The sequence below is a fragment of the Macaca thibetana genome, chromosome 12 (genome assembly GCF_024542745.1).
Source record: "Macaca thibetana thibetana isolate TM-01 chromosome 12, ASM2454274v1, whole genome shotgun sequence".
Lineage (NCBI taxonomy): Eukaryota > Metazoa > Chordata > Mammalia > Primates > Cercopithecidae > Macaca > Macaca thibetana.
Window position 1 is genome coordinate 15,026,175 of NC_065589.1, and position 26,162 is coordinate 15,052,336.

Genomic DNA, 26,162 nt, shown 5'->3' on the forward strand with positions numbered 1-26,162 from the left:
GATTACAGGCGTGAGCCACCGCGCCCGGCCAATAACTTCTGTATTTTAAAAGCTATCTTGTTCTACTCTTTATTCTAATGTTCAACATCTCTTTCCTACTCAACAATTCAGATTCACTAGTATGGCATTAAAATGCCCTCAAAAATCCAACTTCAGGCCAGGCGCAGTGGCTCACACCTGTGATTCTGGCACTTTGGGAGGCTGAGGCAGGCGGATCATTTAAGGTCAGGAGTTCAAGACCAGCCTGGCCAACATGGTGAAACCCTGTCTCTACCAAAAATACAAAAATTAGCCCTGTGTGGTGGTGCAGGCCTGTAGTCCCAGCTACTTGGGAGGCTAAGGCAGGAGAATCGCTTGAACCCAGGAGGCGGAGGTTGCCAGTGAGCCAAGATCATGCCATTGTGCTCTAGCCTGGGTGACAGAGTGAGACTCCATCTCAAATAATAATAATAATAATAATAATAATAATAATAATAATAAATCTAGCTTCAATTTATCTTTGCAGCTTAATCTCCTGTCTGGGGCTCCTCGGGCTCTAGAGTAGCCCAAAGCTACATGAGAAGGGTGAGTTTGTAATTAACATCATGACTACTAGTAAAAGTTAGTATTTATGGTGCAGGTACCACGTGTTCGACACTGTACTACACTCTTAGAAATGAGACAGAGACAAGAACAATGAAGGGGGCAAGATTCACCGAAGGACAGGCCATTGGCCAGAAAGGAAACCAACAAAGCAAAGGACACTTGGGAGGAAGGGGGCAAATGCAGGGCAAGCACCAGGTTGCTCCTCTGACACAGACCTTTTGATTTCATACAGGAAACACGCCAGCCACGTCATCGTAACTTGAACCTGCCTCCTCTCCCACCTCCGTTGTGGCAGTGCCTTCATTTAAAGGGCCTTCTTCCAGCAGGGACGTCCCCCTCATCCTCAAAGACACAGTTCAAATGTCACCTATCCCCAATCACCCCAACTGAAACTTATCTGTCTCTTTTTTTTCCCCTTCTGTTTTGGTCCTATCTCCATTAAATTATAACAAAGGAAGGGAGAGCAAGGGTGGGAAAATGAGGAGGCAATGGTGTGAGAGTAGTAGAATAAGGAGGAGGCTGTGATCTGTCATCACCACCACAGATGGCAGCAGCAGAGGGAGCTGGCCCTCCACGTGCCCTCCTCCAGGCTCTCCCCTTCTCCCATCAGCTGGCCTGCCCTCTTCCTACAATGACTACTTCCTGTCTTCTCCCCTTTCTTCAGATGTTGGATGCCTTCTCCGACCCCGTCACTCCAAGAAGGCACTTCCTACCATAATGTGCAAAAAACTGCTGGAATCCAGTCGGCCCTCCTCTTCTTGGGTAACCATGGAGGAGAAGGTGGGTGTGGGTCCCACTCCCACCATCCAAGACTGGCCCCTGCCCCTGTGCACTTGAAACCACCTCCATCTGGCTTTCTAAATCTCCTTTCTCAGGCGTCTCTTCCTCTCATTCCCTCACTCCACGGGTATTTGCTGAGCACCTAGGAAGTGCCGCCCATCCTAGACACTGCAAACACAGCAATGAACACTCCCCCAACCTTCCAGACTCTTCCATCCACATCAAAACCTTGAAAGTGGCACTTCTCCTAGCTTCAAGCAAAAAAAGCACACTGTTGAGCCCAGTCCCCCTCCAGCTACTGCTTTTGTGTCTCCTCCCCTTGACAGCCACACTTCAGAAAGCATTGTCCAAAAAAACCCAAGAAAACAACAACAAAAAACCTCCCTCTAGATGATAGGCATGAGAACAGTGACACTAAAAAATAGGTGTTGGGTGAGGAAGCAGGAATGTGGGATGAGGAGTCAGCAAAGTATGCATAGGATTATATACAACGGCCAGGTGCAGTGGCTCACGCCTGTAATCCCAACACTTTGGGAGGCCAAGGCAGGCAGATCACTTGAGGCCAGGAGTTCGAGACCAGCCTGGCCAACATGGTAAAACACCGTCTCTACCAAAAATACAAAAATTAGCCAGGCATGGTGGCACACACCCCCAGCTACTTGGGAGGCTGAGGCAGGAGAATGGCTTGAACCTGGAAGGTGGAGGTTGCAGTAAGCCGAGATTGCACCACTGCACTCCAGCCTGGGCAACAGAGCACAGCTCCATCTCAAAATGAAAAGATTATACACAAAAAGCCACGCACAGTGGAGCATGTCTACAGTGCCAGCTATTCAAAAGGCTGAGTTTGGAGAATCCCTTTAGCCCAGGAATTTTAGGCCAGTCTGGGCAACATAGAAAGACTCCTTCTCTTAGAAAGAATAAATTAAAAAAATTTTTTTAAAGATTATACATAATAAAATGTGTTGGCATGTCTTTTAAAATATAAAAAAAGAAGAAGCACAATATTACCTATAATTCTATTTAAGTATAATTAGTGATAATATTTTTCCACTATGAAAGTTATACATGCTCATTGTAGAAAATTGGAAAAATACACAGAAATACGAAGAAAAAAATTTTCCACAATCACACCTTATGGAAATAACCAGTCTTCACTTTTTAATTTTCTTCCAGAATTTTATGTCCACCCATCTGCTCTACTTAAAAACAAAATTGGGGATTATGGTACATATATTGAGAGTTATTGTTTGTTCACTTACTATAAAAAAATAAGAATCTTCACCAAAAATCCTCCAGAACTTCCCCACTTCTCTCTAGACAACTCCTGCGTGTGAAACGCTCTAACTCAAATCCCCGGTGGCCTCCACTGTGACGGAGTCCACAGTATGCTCTTCGCTCTTTGACAATGTCACAAGATGACTTCTCAGACTATGCAACTGACAAATCTTTCTTAACACATTCTCACCTCTTGAGTTTTATGAGACAAAATTCCTTGTTTTTCTCCTACTACTTCTGTTAATCTTCTTCAGTCTACTTTGCAAAAAATGACTCTGGGAGGTTTGAGACTTGGTAAGGAAGTCTTCCTTGTGTCTTTGGGAGAATTTCACTTTCTTTAGATTTCATTGACTTCTTTGTCGAATACTTTAGATTTTATTACATGGATCTACCTTTTTAAAATTCTGATTTTTCAGAAGGCCTTCAGTCTCAACTATTTTCAATTATATCTTCTTAAATGTAGGACCATTTTTTCTTTTTGTAAGAACAGGAGGCAGGGCATCACCGGGTCTTCCTATAATGATCTGAATAATAAGGGAGCTATAATTCTCCATCCTCTTGGATCTGGACCAGAGCTGCCCAGTTGGACTTTTTGGGAAGATGGAAATGTTCTGTTCTGAGCTGACCAATATGGTAGCCACTTACCACATGTGTCTATCAAGTACTTAAAATGTAGCTAACGAAGCTAAAGAACAAAATTTTTTACTTTATTTAAATTTGATTAATTTGAACTTAATTAGCCTACATTGTGAGTGGCTGCCATATTGGACAGAACAACTCCAGACTGTAGTTCTTTGAAAGGAGGAACTATACATTATCCTTACTGGTATCAATTTATGCAAAGTTTAATAATTGTCTACTGTTACACATTTCAGACTCTGTGTAGCACTTGGTAGAGTAAGATGAACAAGAGATAAAACTGGCCCTAAAGAAGTGTGTAAGGTCCATCAAATAAGACAGACACAAAAGCAAACCATAAGAATCGAATATGAAAAGCCCTGAAACAGAAGGCCAAATGGAAAACATACAGGGGATCAATTACTCAAATTCCCAATGCCTAGCACAGTTCCTAATTTATAGTAGTCAGTTCTGGTGTAACACTTGTTTTTGAAAATGTAAATGTGTTCCAAGGAGGCTGATGTATTGGGAAACAACTGGAACATAATGTAAATTTTGCATTTGCTTATATGTGATTTTGTCCAAGAGAAATACTGAGCAGATACAGAAAACTGCACCCAGCTAAAATGCACACATGCATACTTCAAACAACTACCTACTAGCTACCTGTTCACGGATGCGCTGTGAGTGAAATCCATCCACACATACAGTTACAACTTTCTGTTTCATTTCAGATACCACTCCCTTCCTATCACTTGACAATACCACAAGCTGCAACCCTTCTTATGCTCACTTCCATAAGCAAACTTCAGGTAAAGTACCACATTTATTACAAGATATATGTATATCCTGTAATACACACACATACACATATATACACATGTGTAATGTATAGAACTGTGCACCCTTTTTATTAAGTTCTCCATCTTTTCTTTAATGAGTCACTGTTGAAGTTTTTTGAGTGCTGTTCCCAAAGCTGAGCATTAGCCATGAGTCCTGTGATTTTTTTGCACAATTTTGTACAGTCTCATGATTGTTAGGAGCACATATGTCATGTTACAGAAGAACTGACTGTAGGTGCAGAAAAAAAATCTTGGCAATGAGTGCAGTTAGTATCCAGATCTTGGATTCTAAGTATCATTATCCAATAAAAGGAAACAGAATCCTTGGAGAACAGGCTGATTCCAGATCTGGGACAGGAAAAGGATGAAATGGGACCTTGAACATGTTGTGTCAGAATATAAGTTAGTACTTCAAAAATTATGGAGATATTTTTTAAAACCACAGACCAGCTTGAAGGTGCTACCAATGGCAAAATTTGGGGCAATTTAAGTATCAAAATAATGGCAGTAACATATTTATAACTCAATGAATAGAATAGGGTTCGATCAACCAATATTGATGTAAATGATTAAACGGGAGAACGCATATCTTTGACCTAGCCAGACATTGCTTAATTGCTCTCAGAATTGGTTATAGAATTTACACTCCCACCCAACAAAGTATGAGAATTCTAATGGTTTGACATTCTCACCAATATTTGGTATTGTCAGATTTGAACATTTTGATAATCGGGTGGGTATAACCTGATAATCATGTGGGTATAAACCACACTGTGGTTTTAACTGGCACTTTTCTGATTACCAGTGAGGTTGAGCATCTTTTCGTGTTGAGTTTTGTCTTCCGTAACTCCTCAATTCATATTCTTCATTCATTTTTCTATTGTTTGCTTTTAAAAATTAATTTGTTCTTTAGGCTAGAGTTTATTTTAATCTGTATTTTCTGCATTTTTTTTTTGTTGTTGTTGTTTTTTGTGTTTGATTTTTTTTGAGAAAGAGTTTTGCTCTCGTTTGCCAGGTTGGAGTGCAATGGTACAATCTTGGCTAACTGCAACCTCCGCCTCCTGGGTTCAAGTGATTCTCCTGCCTCAGATGCCCGAGTAGCTGGGATTATAGGTATGCGCCACCACACCCTGCTAATTTTTTGTATTTTTAGTAGAAATGGGGTTTCAACATGTTGGTCAGGCTGGTCTCGAACTCCTGACCTCAGGTGATCTGCCCACCTCAGCCTCCCAAAGTGCTGGGATTACAGGTGTGAGCCACTGTGTCCAGCCAATTTTCAGCATGTTTTTATGTGAAAATGTTTTCTTCTCTTTCATTTGAAGTATTTTCTATGTAATTCATATTTTTCTTTATTGTTTGGATTTCTCTATTCTAAGAAATAATGTATCCTTGATGAACACACATGCAGAAATGCTCAACAAAATCCTGCAAACCGAATCCCACAGCACATCAAAAAGCTTATCCACCATGATCAAGTAGGCTTCCTCCCTGGGATAAAAGGCTGGTTCCACCATGCAAATCAATAAATGGGATTCATCACATAAACAAAACTAAAGACAAAAACCCCATGATTATCCCAATAGATGCAGAAATAAAATTAATAAAATTCAACATCCTTTCACGTTAAAAACTCTCAATAAACTAGGTATTGAAGAAACATATCTCAAAATAATAAGAGCCATCTAAGACAAACACAGCCAGTATTATACTGAATGGGCAAAAGCTGGAAGTATTCCCCTTCAAAACTGGCAAAAGACAAGGATGCCCTCTCTCACCATTCCTATTCAACATAGTATTGCAAGTTCTGGACAGAGCAATCAGGCAAGAGAAATAAATAAAGGCAACCCAGCACTTTGGGAGGCCTAGGTGGGCAGATCACCTGAGGTCAGGAATTCGAGAACAGCCTGACTAACACAGAGAAACCCCATCTCTACTAAAAATACAAAATTAGCCAGGCCTGGTAGTGCATGCCTGTAATCCCAGCTACTCGGGAGGCTGAGGCAGGAGAATCACTTGAACCCGGGAGGTGGAGTTTGCAGTGAGCCGAGATCGCGCCATTGCACTCCAGCCTGGGCAACAAGAGTGAAACTATGTCTCAAAATAATAATAATAATAATAAAATAAATAAAGGGCATCAAAATAGAAAGAGAGGAAGTCAAACTATCCCTGCTTGCAGTTGACATAATCTTACATCTAGAAAACCCCACAGTCTCTGCCCCAAAGCTCCTTAAGCTGATAAACAATTTCAGCAAAGCTTTAGGATACAAAAATCAATGAACAAAAATCAGCAGCATTCCTATACACCAACAACAGTCAAGCTGAGAGCCAAGTCAGGAATGCAATCCCATTCACAATTGCAACAAAAAGAATAAAATACTTAGGAATACAGTTAACCAGGGAGGTGAAAGAGCTCTACAATGAGAATTACAAAGCACTCCTCAAAGAAATCAGAGTTGACACAAACAAATGGAAAAACATCCTATGCTCATGGATAGGAAGAATCAATATCATTAAAATGGCCATACTGTCCAAAGCAATTTACAGATTCAGAGCTATTCCTATCAAACTACCAATGACATTCTTTACAGAACTAGAAAAAAACTATTTTAAAATTCATGTAGAACCAAAAAAGAGTCTGAACAGCCAAAGTAATCCTAAGTAAAAAGAAAGAATCTGGAGGCCATATGTTACCCAACTTCAAACTATACTGCAAGGCTACAGTAACCAAAACAGAATGGCACTGGCACAAAAACAGACACATAGACCAATGAAACAGAACCCAGAAATAATGCTGCTCAGCTACAACCATCTGATCTTTGACAAAGCTGACAAAAACAAGCAACAGAGAAAGGACTCCCTATTCAATAAATGGTGCTGGGATAACTGGCTAGCCATATGCAGAAGATTGAAACTGGACCCCTTCCTTACACCACATAAAAAAATCAACTCAAGATGGATTAAAGACTTAAATGTAAAACCCAAAACTATAAAAACCCTAGAAGAAAATCTAGGCAATACCATTCCGGACATTGGCATGGGCAAAGACTCCGTGCCAAAGATGCCAAAAGCAATTGCAACAAAAGCAAAAATTGACAAATGGAATCTAAACTAAAGAGCTTCCATGCAACAAAACAAACTGTCAACAGAGTAAACAGAAATCCTACAGAATGAGAGAAATTATTTGCAAACTATTCATCTAACAAAGGTCTAATATCCAGCATCTATAAGGAACTTGAACAAATGTACAAGCAAAAATCAACATCATTAAAAAGTGGGCAAAGGAAATGAATGGACACTTTCAAAAGAAGTCATATATGCAGCCAACAAGCATATGAAGCTCAGTATCACTAATCATTAGAAAAATGCAAATCAAAATTACAATGAGATACTGTCTCATAAGTCAGAATGGCTATTATCAAAAAGTCGAAACATAACAGATGCTGGTGAGGTTGCAGAGGACAGGAAATGCTTATAAACTGTTGGTTGGAGTGTAAATTAGTTCAACCATTGTGGAAAGTAGTCTGGTGATTCCTCAACGAGCTAAAAACAAAACTACCATTTGACCCAGCAATTCCATTACTGGGTATATACCCAGAGGAATACAAATCATTCTATCATAAAAATACATACACACATGTTCATTGCAGCACTATTCACTATAGCAAAGACATGGAATCAACCTAAATGTCCATCAGTGGTAGACTGGATAATGAAATTTATCCATTTATAAATTTCTTTATCCAGTCTACTATTATGGAATATTTTGCAGCCATAAAAAAGAATAAGATCATGCAAGGACATGGATGGAGCTGGAGGTGATTATCCTTAGCACACTAATGCAGGAACAGAACACCAAATATCACGTTTTCTCACTTATAAGAGAGAGCTAAATTATGAGAACACAAGGTTGCGAATAAGAGAACAGCAGACACTGGCATCTACTTGAGGGTAGAAGCTGGGAGGAGAGAGGGGATCCGAAAAAATAACTATTGGGTACTAAGTTTAGTACCTAGGTAATGAAATAATCTGTAAACCAAACCCTCATGACATGAGTTTACCTGTAACAAACCTGCACTTGTACCCCTGAACCTAAAAGTTAAAGAAAAGAAAAATAATTTATTGTGTCTTCTTAAAATATTAAGCTTTGCTTTTCATTTTTAGATCTCAAAATCATTTGGAACTTTCTTTTTTGTACGGTGTGAAGAAGGATGCTAGTGTTATTTTTATCCATATGGATAACCTGCTATTTCAGTACTAATATTGAATAGTCAATATTTTCTTCTGATTTTAACAGTTCTGCCATATACCAAATTCCAAAATCTATGTGATTCCATTTCTGGGCTCTCTATTCCCCTCCATTAGTCTGTCTATCTCTCTCAGCAACAAAATTTCTCACTGTTTTAATGGCCATGGCCTTAGAATGAGTCCCAACATCTGATAGGACAAACTTTGCTTCTCATTTCTCTTAAACCGTGTATTTGATATTATTGACTTTTGTTTTGTCAAATGTATTTTAGGGGCAGCTGTCAAGTTAAATCAAAACAAAAAAAGTTTTTATATCTCTTTGTGTTTTTAATAGAATTGCAATCAATGTATTAATTTATTTGGGAAGGATCGACGTCTTTTAGATGTCAGTTGAGACTTTCCATGCACAAACGTCTATTTCTTTCTTCTTGTATGTCCCTCAGTAGAATTTAATCATTTTTTCCATCAAGATCCTGCATGTCATTGGATTCATATATTATTATATTTTAATTTTAATTTTGTTGCTATTTTAAATGGATTCTCTAAATCTTTGTTTTGAGTAAACCCATTCAAAAAGTAATTTCTTAAATTACATTTTCTATTTGATATGAAATCTCTTTACGTTGAATACTGGTTTTTAAGACCTCCTTTTCCTCCAGAACTTCCTATTACATTTAATATATCAACATGAATTTCCCAAATGGAGACAATATGCAACATTTCCTGGGCTTCTTTGATGATAACACTCATTTTAATAAAGACTCTATATACCTAATGTTTTGGGGTTTTTTTTAAAGGGTGATTAAAGATAATACATATAAAATGTATATACTTAGAGTAAAAGACAGATACATTTCAAATGAGGACTCTTTCCTCTGGGCAGCTATTACTGATTTGCAAAAGAGGAGGAATGGCTGAATCTCTTTGGCTTAGACCATCGACTACCATCAAAATAATTTCACCCTCAGGTAGACAGATTGAAACAATGCAGTGTTTTCGGAAAAAATGTCAGTCAGTTCTGATTCCATTTTTGAAATAGAAGTGAATTTATCTAAATTTGAAATTAAAAAATCAAGTTGTGTACACCCCTGAGGAAGCAACAAACAGGAAACAAAAGTTTGCCACAGAAAGTGGCCAAAACAACGAGGAAGTGACTACAGTCATGTGCCAAGCCCCAGCAGGAGTATTTAAGGCTCCCCTGCAGAGGCAAACATCAGACCTCGTCACCTCTCACATTCTCCCTCCTCACTTTACCTGAGTCCTCTCTACTGACACCATGGGTTGCTGTGGTTGTGGAAGTTGTGGTGGCTGCGGTGGCTGCAGTGGTGGCTGCGGTGGTGGCTGTGGTGGCTGTGGCGGTGGCTGTGGTGGTGGCTGTGGCAGCTGCACCACCTGCAGGTGCTACCGGGTGGGCTGCTGCTCCAGCTGCTGCCCCTGCTGCCGCGGCTGCTGTGGGGGCTGCTGTAGCACGCCCGTGATCTGCTGCTGCCGCCGCACCTGCAGCTCGTGTGGCTGCGGCTATGGGAAGGGCTGTTGCCAACAGAAGGGCTGCTTCCAGAAGCAATGCTGCTGCTAGGCGGGGCACCTGCCTCTGGATGAGTTTGATGGATCTCGCTTGCCCATTGTAAACCTTCCCCCAACTCACCCCGGTTCTCTTTCCATCGCTGGGAGTCACACATGTGCACTCAAGGGCTGTAGATTTGATACCCTCCTCTCTGTCACATCACAAATCCATAATTTCAAAATATTGAGTGATATCGATGCGAACAATGAAACCTATGAAAGTAAGGGACAGCCCAGCTCCTGCAAACAATTCACGTGCTGAAGAAATGGAAAATGAAATCATAGTTACTAACTTTTGTGTTTTTCTGAAATTCCTTAACACAAACTTCAGTACCTGCCCTTCTCTTCACTGTGCTGTAAATTACATACTATTTCTATTCTAGTCTTATATCCAGCAGTTCTGTACTGCTAAAACCTAAATGCATAGAATAATGTACACATACTGATGGCTAAACATCTCTTTTACTTTTACTTATTGGCTTGCTGTAAGAGGACTTTTTGTGCTGTATAAATTCGTGCAAGTTAAATAAAGAAATCCTGTTGGGAAGAATTTCCTCTACTGTCAGATTCATTTCTTTTATGATCAGACTTGTGCTAAGATGCATTATGGGCTCAATATCCAGAGCAGAAACACTTCACATGTGGAGCAGGTCTCAGGGAAGCCTTATTCACCCAGCTTCAATGTCCCTGTCTCAGTGTTTGTGACACTCATTTCTTTGGAGTCAATGTTAATGTAATTTACTCCCAAATTGACTACATCTCACTTCCACTCATTGGGTCAAGTCAAAGGAGCATGAATCCAATTTGGGTTGCGGACACGCCAAAAGAATAGCAGGTGCTTTACCCCAAATCAGCCTGACCCATCCGTGAAAATGATAACCTTAAAACAAATGTAATACATTTTCAAATCTGCCTTAAATCTTTCCTTTTCTAATCCCAATTAGAAGTATATGACCTTAGGGCTGGGCACAGTGGCTCATGCCTGTAATCCCAACACTTTGGGAGGCCGAGGTGAGTGAATCACCTGAAGTCAGGAGTTTGAGACCAGCCTGGCCAACATGGTGAAATCACATCTCTACTAAAAATAGAAAAATTAGGCAGGCCTGGTGGCAGTTGTCTGTAATCCCAGCTACTCAGGAGACTGAGATGGGAGAATTGCTTGAACCTAGGAGCTAGAGGTTGCAGTAAGCCAAGACTGCACCACTGCACTCCAGCCTGAGTGACAGAGCAAAACTCTGACTCAAAAAAAAAAAAAGGAAGTATATGACCTTGCATACAAAATACTTATCACAGAGAAGGGTTTTCAGAAGAGGTCACAACCAGGTCAGGCCAGCAGATATCTGCCTCATGCAGAATTGGCTCTGTGCTGGGATGGGTTGAGAGGTATCAGGAGCAGATGTGATGCAGGTAATGACAAAGTCTAATGAGCCCAGGGTAGGCCCACCCTGAAGACGTAGAGGTTTCAGTCTCTTTGTTTTTACTCTAGCATTAATCTTAGAAATGGTGATAATGGTTTAATTTTGTATTTGCCAGTTTCTAAGAGTGATTCTTCACCTCATTCCCATGAGGAGAACAAACAAAGCAAAAGTACCAAATGGATCTAAGATGCTGATCAAGGATTCACCATACTATTTACATGCATTCATGTGCAAGGGCATGAAGATTTTTTAAAGTCTCTCTGCAACATGCAAACAAAAACCGAAATTACACTTAGCCAATCCAAACTAAGAATATAACATAAGTACCTGATTGTTCATGTCCCAGGAAGTTGCTCCTTATGTGTAACTAACAGAATATAAGTTAAACAGAGGCTGGGCACAGTGGCTCACTCCTGTAATCCCAGCAATTTGGGAGGCCGAGGCGGGTGGAACGCTTGAGCTCAAAAGTTCAAGACCAGCCTGGGCAACATGGTGAAACCCCATCTCTACTAAAAGTACAAAAATTAGCCAGGTGTGGTGGTGCACACCTGTAATCTTAGCTACTTGGGTGATGAGAGTCGCATGAACCTGGGGAGGTAAGGTTGCAGTGAGCTGAGAACGTGCCTCTGTACTCCAGCCTAGGTGACAGAGTGAGACTCTGTCTCAAAAAAAAAAAAAGAAAAATAAATAGTAAGTTAGAAAAGTTAAACAGAAAGAAAACATCTACATAATTGAATAATTCAATGGCAACACCTAGCAGACTTAGAAATTGGAAAGAATTAATCTACACTGATTTTGTGATATATCCTACATTTTCATAACTTAACCATTTACCTTTAGACAGGAGAATTTCTAAAAAATTCAGGATAAAGAGTGACTTGTTCTCTTTAGAAAGAGTCCAGGTATAGAAAATCCATGCCCTCTATTTCTAGCCCATTTCAATGTACTATTATTCTCCACTTAAAAGTCTTCCATACACATTATTGAAATCTTCCCTGCTTTTGTGTTTCCTCTTGTCCTCTGTAGACCAAAGAGCAACATCTAAAGATCTGCTCAACAAAACCCTTTATGGACCTGGGACAGTCTCGTTTTTTTTGACAACTAGATCTCGTGTGAACTTATGACTGTAGGGAAGGCACCAAGCCATTCATGAGGGATCCGCCTCCATGATCCAGACACGTCCCGCTAGGCCCCCCTCCAACATTGGAGGTCACACTTCAACATGAGATTTGGAGGGAACAAATATGCAAACCATATCATTCTGCCCTTGGCCTCCTAAATCTCATGTCCTTCTCACAATGCAAAATACAATCATCCCTTCCCAAGAGTCCCCAAAAGTGTTAACTCATTCTAGCATCCGTTCAAAATTCCAAAGTCTCATCTGAGACTTAAAGCAAGTTCCTTCCTCCTATGAGCCTGTAAGACCAAAAGCAAATTATTTACTTCCAAGACACAATGGTGGTACAGGCATTGGGTAAACATCCACATTCCAAAAGGGAGAAAATGGCAAAAAGAAAGGGGTAACAGGCCAGACACAAATTCAAAACACAGCAGGGCAGGCATTAAACCTTAAAGCTCCAAAATAATGTTTGACTCCAGGTCTCCTCATATCCTGGGCACACTGGTGCAAGGGGTGGGCTCCCAAGACTTGGGCAGCTCCACCCCTGTGGCTTTGCAGAGTGCAGCCCCCATGGCTGTTCTCACGGGTCGTAATTGACTCTGTGGCTTTTCTAGGCTCAGGGTGTAAGCTGCTGGTGGCACTACCATTTTGGGGTCTGGAGGGTGGTGGCCCCCTTCCCACAGCTCCACTAGGCAGTGCTCTGCCAGGGACTCTGTGTGGGGGCTTGATGTGTTTTAGATATTTGTTCCACCCAAATCTCATGTTGAAATGTAATCCGCAATGTTGGAGGTGGGGCGTTGTGGGAGGTGATTGGATCATGAGAGCAGATCCTTCATGGCTTGGTGCTGTCCTTGTGACAGTGAGTGAGTTCTTGTGAGATCCAGTTGTTTAAATGTGTGTGGCACCTCCCCCTCCAACTCTGCCTCTTGCTCCTGCTTTTTGCAATGTGACATGCCTGCTCCCACTTTGCCTACTGCCATGGGAAGCTTTCTGAGGACTTCCCAGAAGCCACACAGATGCCAGTGCCATGCTTGTACAGCCTACAGAACTATGAGCCAATTAAACTACTTTCCTTTATAAATTACCCAGTCTCAGGTTTTCTTGAGAGCAATGCAAGAATAGCCTAAACAGGGCTCCAGCCCTGTATTTCCCATCAGCACTGCCCCAGTAGAGCCTCTCTGTGAGGGCTCTGCCCCTGCAGCAGGCTTCTGCCTGGGGGCTTAGGCTTTTTCATACATCCTCTGAAATCTAGGTGGAAGCTGCCAAACCTCTGCATTCTGCGTGCCTGCGGGCTTAACACCATGTGAAAAACACTAAGGCTTATAGCTTGTGCCATCTGGAGTGGTGGCCAGAGCTGTACCAGTTACCCTTTGAGCTGAGGCTGGAGCCAGAGCCGCCAGGATTCTGTAAGCAGTGTCCCAAGGCTAAACAGGGCAGTGGAGCCCCAGGACTGACCCCTGAAACCATTCTTTCCTCCTAGCCTCTGGGCCTATGATGGGAGGAGCTGCCTCAAAGACTTCTGAAATGTCTTCAAGGCCTTTTTCTCCTTGTCTTGGCTATTAGCACCTGGCTACCATGAAACTCTAGCAAGTGGTTGCTCCATAGTCTGCCTGCATTCCTCTCCTGAAAATCTGAAAATAATTTTTCCTTTTTTACCACACAGCTAGGCTGCAAATTTTCCAAAATTTTACACTCTGCTTCTCTTTTAATTATAAGTTCCAACTTTAAGTCATTCATTTGTTTCCACATCTGATCATAGGTTGTTAGAAGCAGCCAGGCCACCTCTTGAGTGCTCTGCTGCTTAAAAATTAATTCCATCAGATACCCTACACTATCACACCTAAGTTCAACCTCCCACGAATCATTAGGGCACGGATACAATGCAGCCAAGTGCTTTGCTAAGACATAACAAGGGTGATCTTTACTCCAGTCCCTAATGAATTCCTCATTTCCACCTGAGAACTCATCAGCGTGGTCTTCACTATCCATATTTCCATCAGCATTTTGGTCACAACCACTTAACCAGTCTCTAAGAAGTTTCAAACTTTTCCTCATTTTCCTGCCTTTTCCCGAGCCCGCTAAATTCTTCCAAACTCTGCCCATTACCAGTTCCAAAGCTTCTTGCACACCTTTAGGTATCTTTATTGCAACACCCCACTCTTGGTATCAATTTTCTGTGTTAGTCCATTTTGCATTCCTATAATGGAATACCTGAGACTGGGTAATTTATAAACAAAAGTATTTGGCTCACAGTTCTGTAGGCTGTACGAGCATGGCACCATCATCTGCTTCTCTTTTGGTGAGGTCTCAGCAAGTTTTACCCATGGTGGAAGGCACAGGGGGAGCAGTCATGTCATATGGTGAGAGAGACAGCAAGAGAGAGAGGGAGGGCCCAGTCTCTCCTCTCTCTCTCTCTCTCTCTCTCTTTAACAATTAGATCCCATCTGAACTCATTACCATGGGGAGGGCACCAAGCCGTTTATGAGGGATCAGCCCCCACATTCCAAACACCTCCCACTAGGCCCCATCTCCAACACTGGAGGTCACACTTCAACATGAGATTTGGAGAGGACAAATACCGAAACCATATCAGTTTGACAACCCCAATTTTTTTTAGCTTTCAGTGGAGTTAGGAAAGGACTATAGGCTCATATCTGAACATATAACATATATGCAATTTTAATATGAACAAATAATAACTCAGATCTCATTTTCTCAACTATAATGCCCAATTTGGGGTTTGGAACTATGATTACTCTAACAATGCCAGGCATTGAACACTCTTCTAATGATGTCAGTCAATTATACAATAAGAAATGCAAGAACAATTCTTGGCTTCGCAGCTGCTGGTGAATTGTGCACTGGTCCTATCCTCAATGATCAGTTTGATAACCCCAAAATTACTTACCTTGTCATCAGTTCTTAAATTAATAAGTAAAAAAAAGTAAAGCATGTTCTTACAGTAAGTACATTCAGTACATTTTTTATAGAGAATGTAAAAAAGCTTAGAAAGATATATAGCTTGCATGAAAGTTCTTTTAGGCCAGCTGTCTCACTCTAGACACATCAGAAGAGCCAAAAATACCTAACTCAGAGAGTAGCATGGCTGCCTGAAAAGCAATGAAATCTCTTTCTCTAGAAACCATGGTCCCTCTTCCCCAACACACGCAAACTCACAATGAACCACAACCAAATATCACAGGCTCCCATGGATGCAGAGGCATTCTAATCCTTACCCAGATGAAGATTCCACAAATTTAGGATTTGAATCATGTTTGAAAAATCACAATTTTGGGACTAGCAATTCTCTTAGTATTTTACATCCATAAAATTGTACAATCTTCCACCTAAGGAAAGGTTGAAAAAAAAAAGGAGAACTAAAAATGAACTACATACTAACAACAAACACACAGAAACAAATTTAAACTGATAATATTTACAATTGCTCCAAAATAATGAAACACTCAAGTGTAAATCTGAGAAAACAAGAACATAATCTGTATCCTAAAAATCATAAAACACAGAGGAAATACATCAAAGAAGACCTCAATAAATGCAGAGTTGTATCACATTAACAGGTTGGGGAAGACTCAACATAGTGAAGACATCAGTCCTTCCCAGATGGATCTACAGGTTTAATGCAACTCCCAATTTCTAGCAAGAGTTTTTGTAGACATAGACAAGTTTATTCTAAAACTTGTATGGGAAGGCACAGGATCTATAATAGCTAAAACAATTTTTGAAAAATAAATAATAAAGTGAGAAGAATCACTCCACCTTAGTTTAGGATTATTATTCACATATAGTGATCAAGACAGCATGGATAAGAAGAGGGACAGGCACAGAGATCAATGGAACAGAATAAAGGCTCTAGAAACAGACCAACATAAATGTGCCCAGATAATTTTTTTTAACAAAGGAACAAAAACAATTCAATAGAGGAAGGATTGTCTTTTCAACAGACAATATTGGAGCAATTGGACATCCTTAGGCAAAAAAATGCAACTCAACCTAAGCCTCACACTTATACAAAAATTAACTCAAAATTGATCATGGATTTAAATATCAAACTATAAAATATCTAGGAAAAAAAAAACAAAGAATAAAATATTTGGAATCTAGGGAGTGGTTCTTAGACTTAACACCAAAAGCAAAAACCACAATAGAAAAAATTGACAGAATGGATCTTACCCAAATTAAAAATGTTTATTTTGTGAAAGACCCTGTTGAGGGGATGAGAAGACAAACTACAGACTGTGACAAAATGATTACAAAGAGGACATATGGCTGGCAAATAAGCACATGAAAAGTTGGTGACATCCTTAGATGTTAGGGAAATGCAAATTAAAACCACAATGAGATACCACCACACAGCTATCAGAAAGGCTAAAATTTAAAACATAGTGACCACACCAAATTCTGGTGAGGATACAGACAAACTGGGTCGATCACTCATACATTGTTAGTAGGAATATAAAATGGTATAGCTAATTTTCCTGCCACACTGACACTGTAACATACATGCCTATTTGTAAGACCTTGAAGTTCTTGAGGGCAGAAACCACGTGTTTTTTTTGGTTTTGAATTCCCAGGTCCTTTCACGGTATATGGCATCAATAAATATTTGATGAGTGAATGACTTCACCCTCTTTCCAGAGGATGACACCAGATGGTCACATCACCAAGAATCCATTTAAAGCCATTTACAAGGCCAGCGATGATGGGTATTGAACAGTGTATTATGTAAGGTATATGGGCCAGAGACAGAAGACCTAACACTTCCCTTCTGATTAAAGCACAAAATTCAGCTGTGTCACTAAGTTTATGGCCTAAGACATTCTACAAAGAAAACTCACAAAACAAAGCAGCAAAGCTGCAAAGCTACAAACCAAAAGCACAATTGAATCTTACAGGAACACTTTGAGTTAAAACTTTTTTTTAAAAAGGCACAACGTCTAAAACATCAGAGAAAAGCAGGCCTCGTAATAAGAATATAATGAATTTCACTCAAAAGAAAATCAATGGTTTTCAAAAAGGATGTCTAAATGACCTCTGGGAGTCTACCAAGTTTCCAGTAGGTCAACAGGACAGGTGATGGAAACTCAAATCATAAAGTCATCTTGAAAGCAGATACTCCTTCTTGTAATTCCTGTGACTTCCCAATTCATTTAGAGTATTTGTTGTTACTGTGATTTTTATTGCTTGTTACCCAAAAAAACTTTAATTAGATACAAGCAAAACTGAGTTACAAAACCAAACAAAAACCAGGTCAAATATGTAGGCAATGAAAAGAAAACCTTTGCAATGAAGTGCCTAAAATATCTAATCTACTTCATAACTCCCTCCATTTAACTGCCTCAATAGTTTTCAATAGTCTGAAAACTCAGCCTCCAGAGGGACTTACCCACCAGTTGCCTCCCACCAAGCCAGCAGTGGCAAATGATGCCCATCCTGGGACCAGCCTGGAGCTCCTCTGTTCAGTTCAACCACCAGCCTCTTGATCCTGGGGTAAAATGTTTCACCAGCAAGACCAAAGCAAGAAAAAAGAGACACAGCTCTTTCCTGGGACCCAAGGTCTTCAAAATGGCTTTTGACTATTTTTCAAGGAGGACGTTAACGGATATTCTTTTCTCTTTGAGTTATTCTGACACAAAATGGAATAAAGAATTAGAAACTAAGAGCCATTTAAGGGAACATAAAATATAGGTGTCTGGGCAACATTGCCAATCCACTAGGAGCCAGCAGGTGGTACCAAAATCTTCATCAAACATTTCTCAGTGAGACCCATGGGATATGGGGCTGAGCACTTTTGCCCAGAAATAACCAGCTCTGTAATTGTTCATAAGACTGTGGGAACACTGTGTGGGAGGCTATAATTACCACCAGAAGCTCTAAGAAGCCTTTTGAACTTGAGGTCAGAAAAGAGCCTGGGTGTTGTAAGGCCAATGAACCAGGATGGATCAGAAAGATATGAGATAGGTGATGTGTACTCGAGTGTGCAGAGAGGGCATTGAAGGGTCACATAATATAGAGCCTTAAGGGCAAGTGACCTGTTTCTTAATACAGGAGTTAGTGCCTTGGAATGAACATGGAATGGGAGTGGGAGGCAGTATGCTCTGGTTTTGTCATATCACTGTGCAGCTATCTTCTTGTCAATAAGTCACTAAATCTCCATTTCTAATAAGTCTGAGCCTCCATTTCTTCCCTTGTAAACACTGGAGGTCAGACTCTCCCAAGGGTCCTTTCTAGTTCTTAAATTTTTAAGTGAGTTCAATAATAATACAGAATGATCCATTTTAATTAAAAAGTATTCCCTGGATATATGCTTATTAAGATTTGTCTAAAGAGGGTAGAAGGGGTTATTTTTATTTGATCTGGATTGAAATTTTCATTTTTGTGCCCTTGATACATACAACTGATGTACAAAGTGGTTTTAGTCAAATTTCTTTTCATGGTGAGAGCTTAAACAGAAAATGCTAGATTTATAATGTAAATTAATATAAGCATATAGGTCCTAATCTTACTCTTAAAAGTTAGTCTAGACCTAAAAGAAATTTAGACTCTGAACTTGAAAATAAAGCCTATGTTGACAGGTATGAATAGTTAAATGGTTAATAATTGAATAATAGTTAACATTTGTGGAGGGTATACATATATCAATCTAATTTAACTCTGATGACAATCATGAAATATCATTATCATGATCCAAATTTTACAAATAGAAAAACCAAAATTCAGGGAAACTAAACAAACTGCCAAAAGTGCAAGTCTTCAGAGGTATGGAGCTGGAATTTGAGTCAAGATTTGAGAGATTTTACAGCTCACAGTCTTTGTTCCTGTACTGTAAACACCCGCAGAGTCACAGAAACAGTGGGTTCCTGGATAAACAAGGGCAAATGACAGGGTGGGGATGACTAGGCACCTGTGTATATTTTAGCAGTAACTACTAGCATTGTTCATTCTTTTTGGATAAGGAGAATCAACTTGTCAGGAAATATCTGAAAGAAAACTAAACTCTTCATTTGAGCTGTGTCAGCTTACTATTACATAAAAAGTAGCGGAGAAACAGACACCAGGTTCTAAACTAGGGGAGGATGATTTTCCATTTGTACCTTGGCTAGTCCTCGCCCCCTTTCTTTTCTCACTGCCATTTGTATCTTCTCTTCCTCCCCCGACCTGTGATATAAGAAGTTGGATTCTTTCATGACAAAAACATTTCATCTGGTTTCTTGATCCACGTTATCCTGCTGTTCTATATGAAATCCTAGAATAATCATCAACAAAGTGCTGGAACATTATCCATGATGACGAGGCTGCTCACATCACTTGAACAAGTGGATCATACTGGGTAAGTGGCTGATGGCAAAGCCATTTCAGGAAGGGAAGCAGTAGAACCACCAGCAGGGAGAACAGACATCAGCGCTGGGAAATGAGTCACAGGGACCCAATTTTATGATCCCTGGGAAGAGAGTCAAAGGAATTTTATTTAGGATATCTGCATTTAGTTCACTCATTCATTCACTTGTTAAATTGCTAAAAATAAGAAAGAAAAGGAAAAGAAAAAAAAAAAGGAGCGAGAGAGTGCCTACGGCCTGCTGGCTTTGTGCCAGAAGTTTAGATTAACCCTCATTGTTCGGTAAAGGAGAATAAGTATTTGAATATTTTTATCCACACATACGGTTCTTTAGTGTACAATTCAATGGTTTTTCATACATTTGCAAAATTCACTATTTAATTTCAGAATATTTCTACCATCCCATAAACCTTGTACCCATTAGTAGTCATCTCCTATTCCTCTGTCCCCGCAGGCCCTGGAAACCACTGCTCTACATTTTGTCTGTTTGGATTTGCCTATTCTGAACACTTCGTATAAATGGAAACATACATAAGTGGCCATTTGCATTTGGCTTCATTCATTCACTTGTTTTCAAGGTTCACCCATGGTGCAGCATCAGTTATAGGCTGAATGATATTCCATTGTGTGCCTACACCATGTATCCCTGGATGGACATTTGGGTTGTTCCCACTTTTTGGCTCCTGTAAATGCAGCTAGGAACACTTGTACATACAAGTTTCTGTATCAACATATGTTTTTATTCCTTTTGGGTATATACCTAACAGTGCAATTGCTGGGTCATATGGCAACTCTGTATTTAACTTTTTGAGGAGCTGCCAGGCCATTCTCTAAAGCTGCTGCCTCATCTTGCATCCTCATCAGCAATGTATGAGGACTCCAGTTTCTCCACATCCTTGTTAACGCTTGTTGCCGTCATCTTTTTGATGAGAGCCATCCCAGTTGGTGTGAAGTGGTATCTCGTTTTTGACTTGTACTTCACTAATGACTCATGATGCTGAACATTTCATCATGGGCTTATTGGCCATTTGTCTATGTTTTTCAGGGAAATGTCCATTCATATCCTTTCCTCTTTTTTTTTTTTTTTTTTTAAGTTTGGTTGTCTTTTTATTATTAAGTGGTAGAAGTGGCTCCGTACAAAGGTATAAGAAGGAATATATTACACATTATATTAACCCAAGTTTCAAATACAGACTTAAAACTAATATATAAGCGTAACATCCTTGTCTTACAATTTGGATAATTTATAAATTGGTATTTAGGAAATCGGGCTCCATTCACAGTTATTATAAAAATGAGCGACATAAGAAGTGCTAAAATCTTAGGCCAGGCGCAGTGGCTCATGCCTGTAATCCCAGCATTTTGGGAGGTCGAGGTGGGCGGATCACTTGAAGTCAGGAGTTCGAGACCAGTCTGACCAACATGGTGAAACCCTGTCTCTACTAATAATACAAAAATTAGCCAGGTGTGGTGGCACACACCTGTAATCCCAGCTACTCGGGTGGCTGGGCCGGAGAATTGCTTGAACCCAGGAGGTGGATGTTGCAGTGAGCTGAGATTGCGCCACTGCACTCCAGCCTAGGTGACAGAGCAAGACTCTGTCTCAAAAAAAAAGAAGTGCTAAGATCTCAACAAATAAAAAACGAGATAGTAAAAAAAAAAAAAAAAAAAGTGACAAATATATGTAGATTTCAATACAGGAGAATAAGCAATTTCTCAACAGCCATGACATTGAGTTATCTATTAAGCTCTTTGTAGACTGTCCACATAACTTTTCCAGTGATAAGCAATTAGATGTTTAGCAGTCATCAATACTTGATTAATGAGTCTTCATATAATTTGATCACAAATCTTTGTCTAGTCAATTTCAATAACCCTATTTTCTCAAGATGCCAAGACAAATGCTATGTGTATTTATTATAATAGCTCATCAGGAATGTAAACTATTTCATTTTTAAGATGGAACATCTTCCAGTATAGTCTTCAATCTTTGACATATTGAGCTATCTTGGAGTATTAGCAGAAATTATTTCAAAGTTTCAAAATGGTACTTTTTTCTCAATCATCTCAAACGGATTTTTATATTTAACCCTATGATAATTCTTAATTACTCCAAATGATTGGGTGTTTCTGCATCATATATACTCTCCAGGTCTTGGCTCCTAAGTGAGGCCAGAACAGGTAAGACAGGGACTGCTCACTAGGATGAACAGGGACATTCATTGCAGGGCCTTGTCAGAGTGAGACGAGAGTCACCCCAAGAGTTCTTGAGAATGCACTAAACCAATGACAACACGGCTAGATGGGGGCCAAGATCAAAGCCAAGAGAAACTAACTCGTGTGCTAAACTAAAGGGCATGGTGAAGATAATAGCGGATGGAAAACCCCTCCCTCACTAGAACTAAGTTCCATAAAGGTATGGGTCTTGCTTTTTGTCTTCACTGTTGTTTATCCTAGCCTGTGGCACAATATACCATGAAGAAATACATTGTATATCTTCAGCAAATATTCATTGAGTGAATAAATAAATGTAAAGTTGGAAGCCTGAAATGGGGTGGGGGCCAAGCTGAAAGAACAGAGCATTCTTACCTATGTGTACAGAGGGTCCTGGGGAGAAGCGGCCAAGAGCCCAGTCCATGTGTGCTGGAACTCATGCAAGTAGAGCCCTTGGTAACATGTGGGAGCAGAATTCACCACTGAGCACACAAATCTACATTTGAAAGAGCAACTACCTATGAGCCTACCACTGACATATAAACATGACTTCTCACTGTATGGTAGTGCAGCCATAATTGACACAGCCTAACAGTTGTTTGTATAAACACATTCTTATGTTAGTTTATGTGTTCTTTTTTATTTCTTGTGAAAAACAAGAGGAAGAAGTAGGGTTGTTAGATTTAACAAATAAAAATACAGGATGCCCAGTTAAATTTGAATTTCAAATAAACAATAAAGAAATTTTTGGTATACGCATGTCCAGAATACTGTATGGAACATACTTCTGTTTATTGTTTTTCTGAAATGCGAAGTAAACTGGGTATTCCATATTTTACCATAAATTTGCCCAAAAGGAAAAGAAGGCTCTGGCCATGTATTGGCCCCTACCTCCTGGCAAGCAGCAGCTACTAGGCTGTGCTTAGGATCTAGATGAGCTACAAACACCTGGAAGCGGGCTTGGGGCTGTTAGGGCAGAGATCCCTGGGTTCCTGGTTGCCTGGGGTGTGGTCTACAAGAAACACAAGCCAGGGAGGGGGTGATTCCATGGATTCCTTCCCCAATGTGGGCACATGAATTGAAGAGGAGGGTCAGAATTAAGCCCCTTAAAGCTCAGGACCCATGGCAAGAGTCCCTCTCGCCAAAATCTATGGGTTCTCTGCATGCAAACTAGACCTCCTTTGGAAATGCAATCAATTTGGTCTTAGAGGAAAGGTCCTATCCTCTCCTGCCCACCTGCCCCTCCCTGCTGGGACTCATTCTTTGGGAAATGTGGCCAGTTTCAACTATACCTCACAACACTGGATGAAAACTTCTCAAGTCATTCCACCTGTAATATTCTTATCTCCTTACTGTTCCAAGTGCTCCCTCCCAGACCTAACCTTGCACCACTTCTCTTTTGTTAAACCTTTATTGCTGACCTGTAGAACCTGCTTTCCAGGCTCAAGTTCATTACATGCTCAGGGACTTCAGGGATGCTCCCAGCCTATATATCAATACTCCATCTTCACATTGCCCTCCACCCACAACCCTCTGCAGGGTTCAAGTGAAATCTGACCCTACTGTCTTCTCCAGTGGAAACTGATCATGTCCTTACACTGCATATACTCCAGGATGGGTGCTCCTTTCCCCATTGCCCCTGCCAGATTTTATTCCTCATATAAAATTTCTACCTTCTCTCTCTCGTCATCTATTAACCTCTGGTAATCCTCCAATTCAATGGTGATTATCACCTCCCACCACCACCACCATCACTGAGGCTGATGAGTAGATCCCCTATATCTTTGCATAAAATCCATCGGCACCCTAACCTTAATTCCTTAATATCCTTAACAGACCACACCCCCACTGAATTTTAGCTACCTAATTATCAAGGTCAGATCTTAAATTTGTCATCATTTAGAATTACATTACAATTTCAAGTCCAAACATACTCCTCCAGACAACTTTTATCCTTTTAAATACTTCCATTCAGATATTCATCTGTTCTTTAATACTATTAGAAGAGCTCCTATCCATTTGAACCTTCTATTTTTGGCTCAATGCATCCCTTTAGTTCTTTATTCTTTCCTCATTCATCTTTCATTCCTAGGACAATCATTTCCTTTCCAATATCCTCAGCTATCCATTTCTTGCACATACCCAGCAAAACTCCAAACCTAGATTAATCCAAGCTCTTGTCTTTTCTGCATGCACTATCGGAGAAAAATTACACTCTCAAGGACTTAGTAGTGCTATAATTTATGGCCTTAAGTCTTAATTGCATAGGAATCTGTCCATCATTTTTTTTTCTTTTTGCATGATACTCTGTTTATAATACTTTCCCACTGTACAATTGCTTGTTGTATCAAAAGACTAGAAAATAACCTGTGCCCTCGATTCATCCTTTTCCCCCAGGTAACTCCTGGCAACCACTGATCCTTTTCTTCTTTTTGGGATTCCGAGCTTTTTGGACTCTATAGCTTTCAGGAGAGCAAATTTTTAGTCATTATTTCATCAGATAGTTTTTCTTCTCTCATCCCACCCTTTTTTCTTCCTAGAACTTAATCACATATAAATGAGATCTTTCGCTATTATTTCATGGGTAACTCAGGCTTTTTGTTTTAAATCTTTTTCCTTTCATGGATCATTTCTATTGATCTATCTTCAAGGTCTTTGTCATCTCAAATCTACTGTTAAATCCATCAAGTAGTGTTGTGTGTGTGTGTGTGAGAGAGAGAGTGGTTTTTTTTTTTTTTTTATTTCAGAGACTATTTTTCAGCTTAATCATTCCCATTTACCCCTCTGGTAGTTTCTCTAAAATTTCTTTTCTTTTTTTTTTTTTCTTGAGACTGAGTCTCGCTCTGTCGTCTAGGCTAGAGTGCAGTGGCGCGATCTCGGCTCACTGCAAGCTCCGCCTCCTGGTTTCACTCCATTCTCCTGCCTCGGCCTCCTGAGTAGCTGGGACTACAGGTGCCCACCACCACCCCTGGCTAATTTTTTGTATTTTTAGTAGAGACAGGGTTTCACCATGTTAGCCACGATGGTCTCGATCTCCTGATGTTGTGATCCGCCTGTCTTGGCCTCCCCCTATCCTTTTATTCATTGTTTATATTTCCTTTACATGCTTAAGCATAGTTATGTTTACTGCTTTAAAATCCTTGTCTGGGTTATTTCTGTGTTGGTCTCTATTCATTACCTTTTCTCTTGAGTATGGCTCAAATTTGCCTATTTCTTCCTATACTTGAGGAGTTGGCAAACTGACCTGCTGGCCAAATCCAGTATGTGGCTCATTTTAATAAAGTTTTATTGGGATACAGTCATGCCCATTTGTTTACATATTATACATGGCTGCATTTATTCTACAATGGCAGAGGTGAGCAATTGCACCAGAGGCCTAAAATACTTGTAACATCTAAAATACTTATCTGAACTTTTTTTGAGTGCAGCGATTGGCCTCTGATACACCTAGTAGTTTTTTACTGAATCTTGAACATTGTGTTAATTTGTTGCCAGACTCTGGATTCTATTATATTCCTCTGAAAACTATTGTTTTGTTTTACCAAGCAGTTAACTTCGCTGGACTCAAAGTCCAAACTCTGTCATTCCTGAGATTAACATCAGGAGCAATCTGTGTTTCTTTCTTTCAGCCCTGGCTGGGCTGCTTGGAGTATGCCTTGTGTATACCAAATTCAGTCAAATATACAAGTAGAGTTCAACCACAGTTCTTTTTTGTCAAGCTTTAGTTGTTTCACGTGAAGTTAACTGGGGCCTGTGCTCAGGCAACAAGCTATAAAAACAGAACACTCAGTGCTATTCCCTTTTTCCAGTGTCAACTCTCCCTCCAGTTTCTGCCTGTTATTGGTTGCTCTCCAGTGCTTTTGTTTTCAGTATTTTTCCAGAATTGAGAATGAGTTATGGGAGGCCTGGTCAGAAAGGAATTACTCCTCCATTACCTGAAGCTGGAAGTTCTTCTATGAACTGTCTCCTTGCCTCCAGTCTTATTCCTGCAGCAAATCCCTTCTCCATTCTGCAGCCAGTCCAAAGTCACATTTCTAAATTGCAAATCTGATCATATTCAACTGCTTCAACACTTCAGTGCTTAATCACTCTTTTCCTTCACTCTGCTATAACACAAGTCAAAACTCCTAAAAAGAAACAGCAGCCTT

The 26,162-nt window shown here is 40.1% G+C and overlaps 2 protein-coding genes across 3 annotated transcripts in view; one reads left to right on the plus strand and one right to left on the minus strand.

Annotated features, from left to right (window-relative positions):
* Window positions 1–26,162, minus strand: part of LOC126932880 (COP9 signalosome complex subunit 9-like) — a 249,397-nt gene that overhangs the window by 53,410 nt on the left and 169,825 nt on the right. The gene's annotated exons all lie outside the window — the stretch shown is intronic.
* LOC126932878 (small cysteine and glycine repeat-containing protein 4) lies at window positions 9,622–10,048 on the plus strand. Its single transcript, XM_050752132.1, has one exon. The coding sequence runs from the start codon at window positions 9,622–9,624 to the stop codon at window positions 9,919–9,921; it is 300 nt and encodes a 99-aa protein (XP_050608089.1). The 3' UTR covers window positions 9,922–10,048.

Bases quoted from the DNA above. Each gene is read 5' to 3' on its own strand.
- LOC126932878 (XM_050752132.1), top strand. From the start codon at position 9,622: ATGGGTTGCTGTGGTTGTGGAAGTTGTGGTGGCTGCGGTGGCTGCAGT.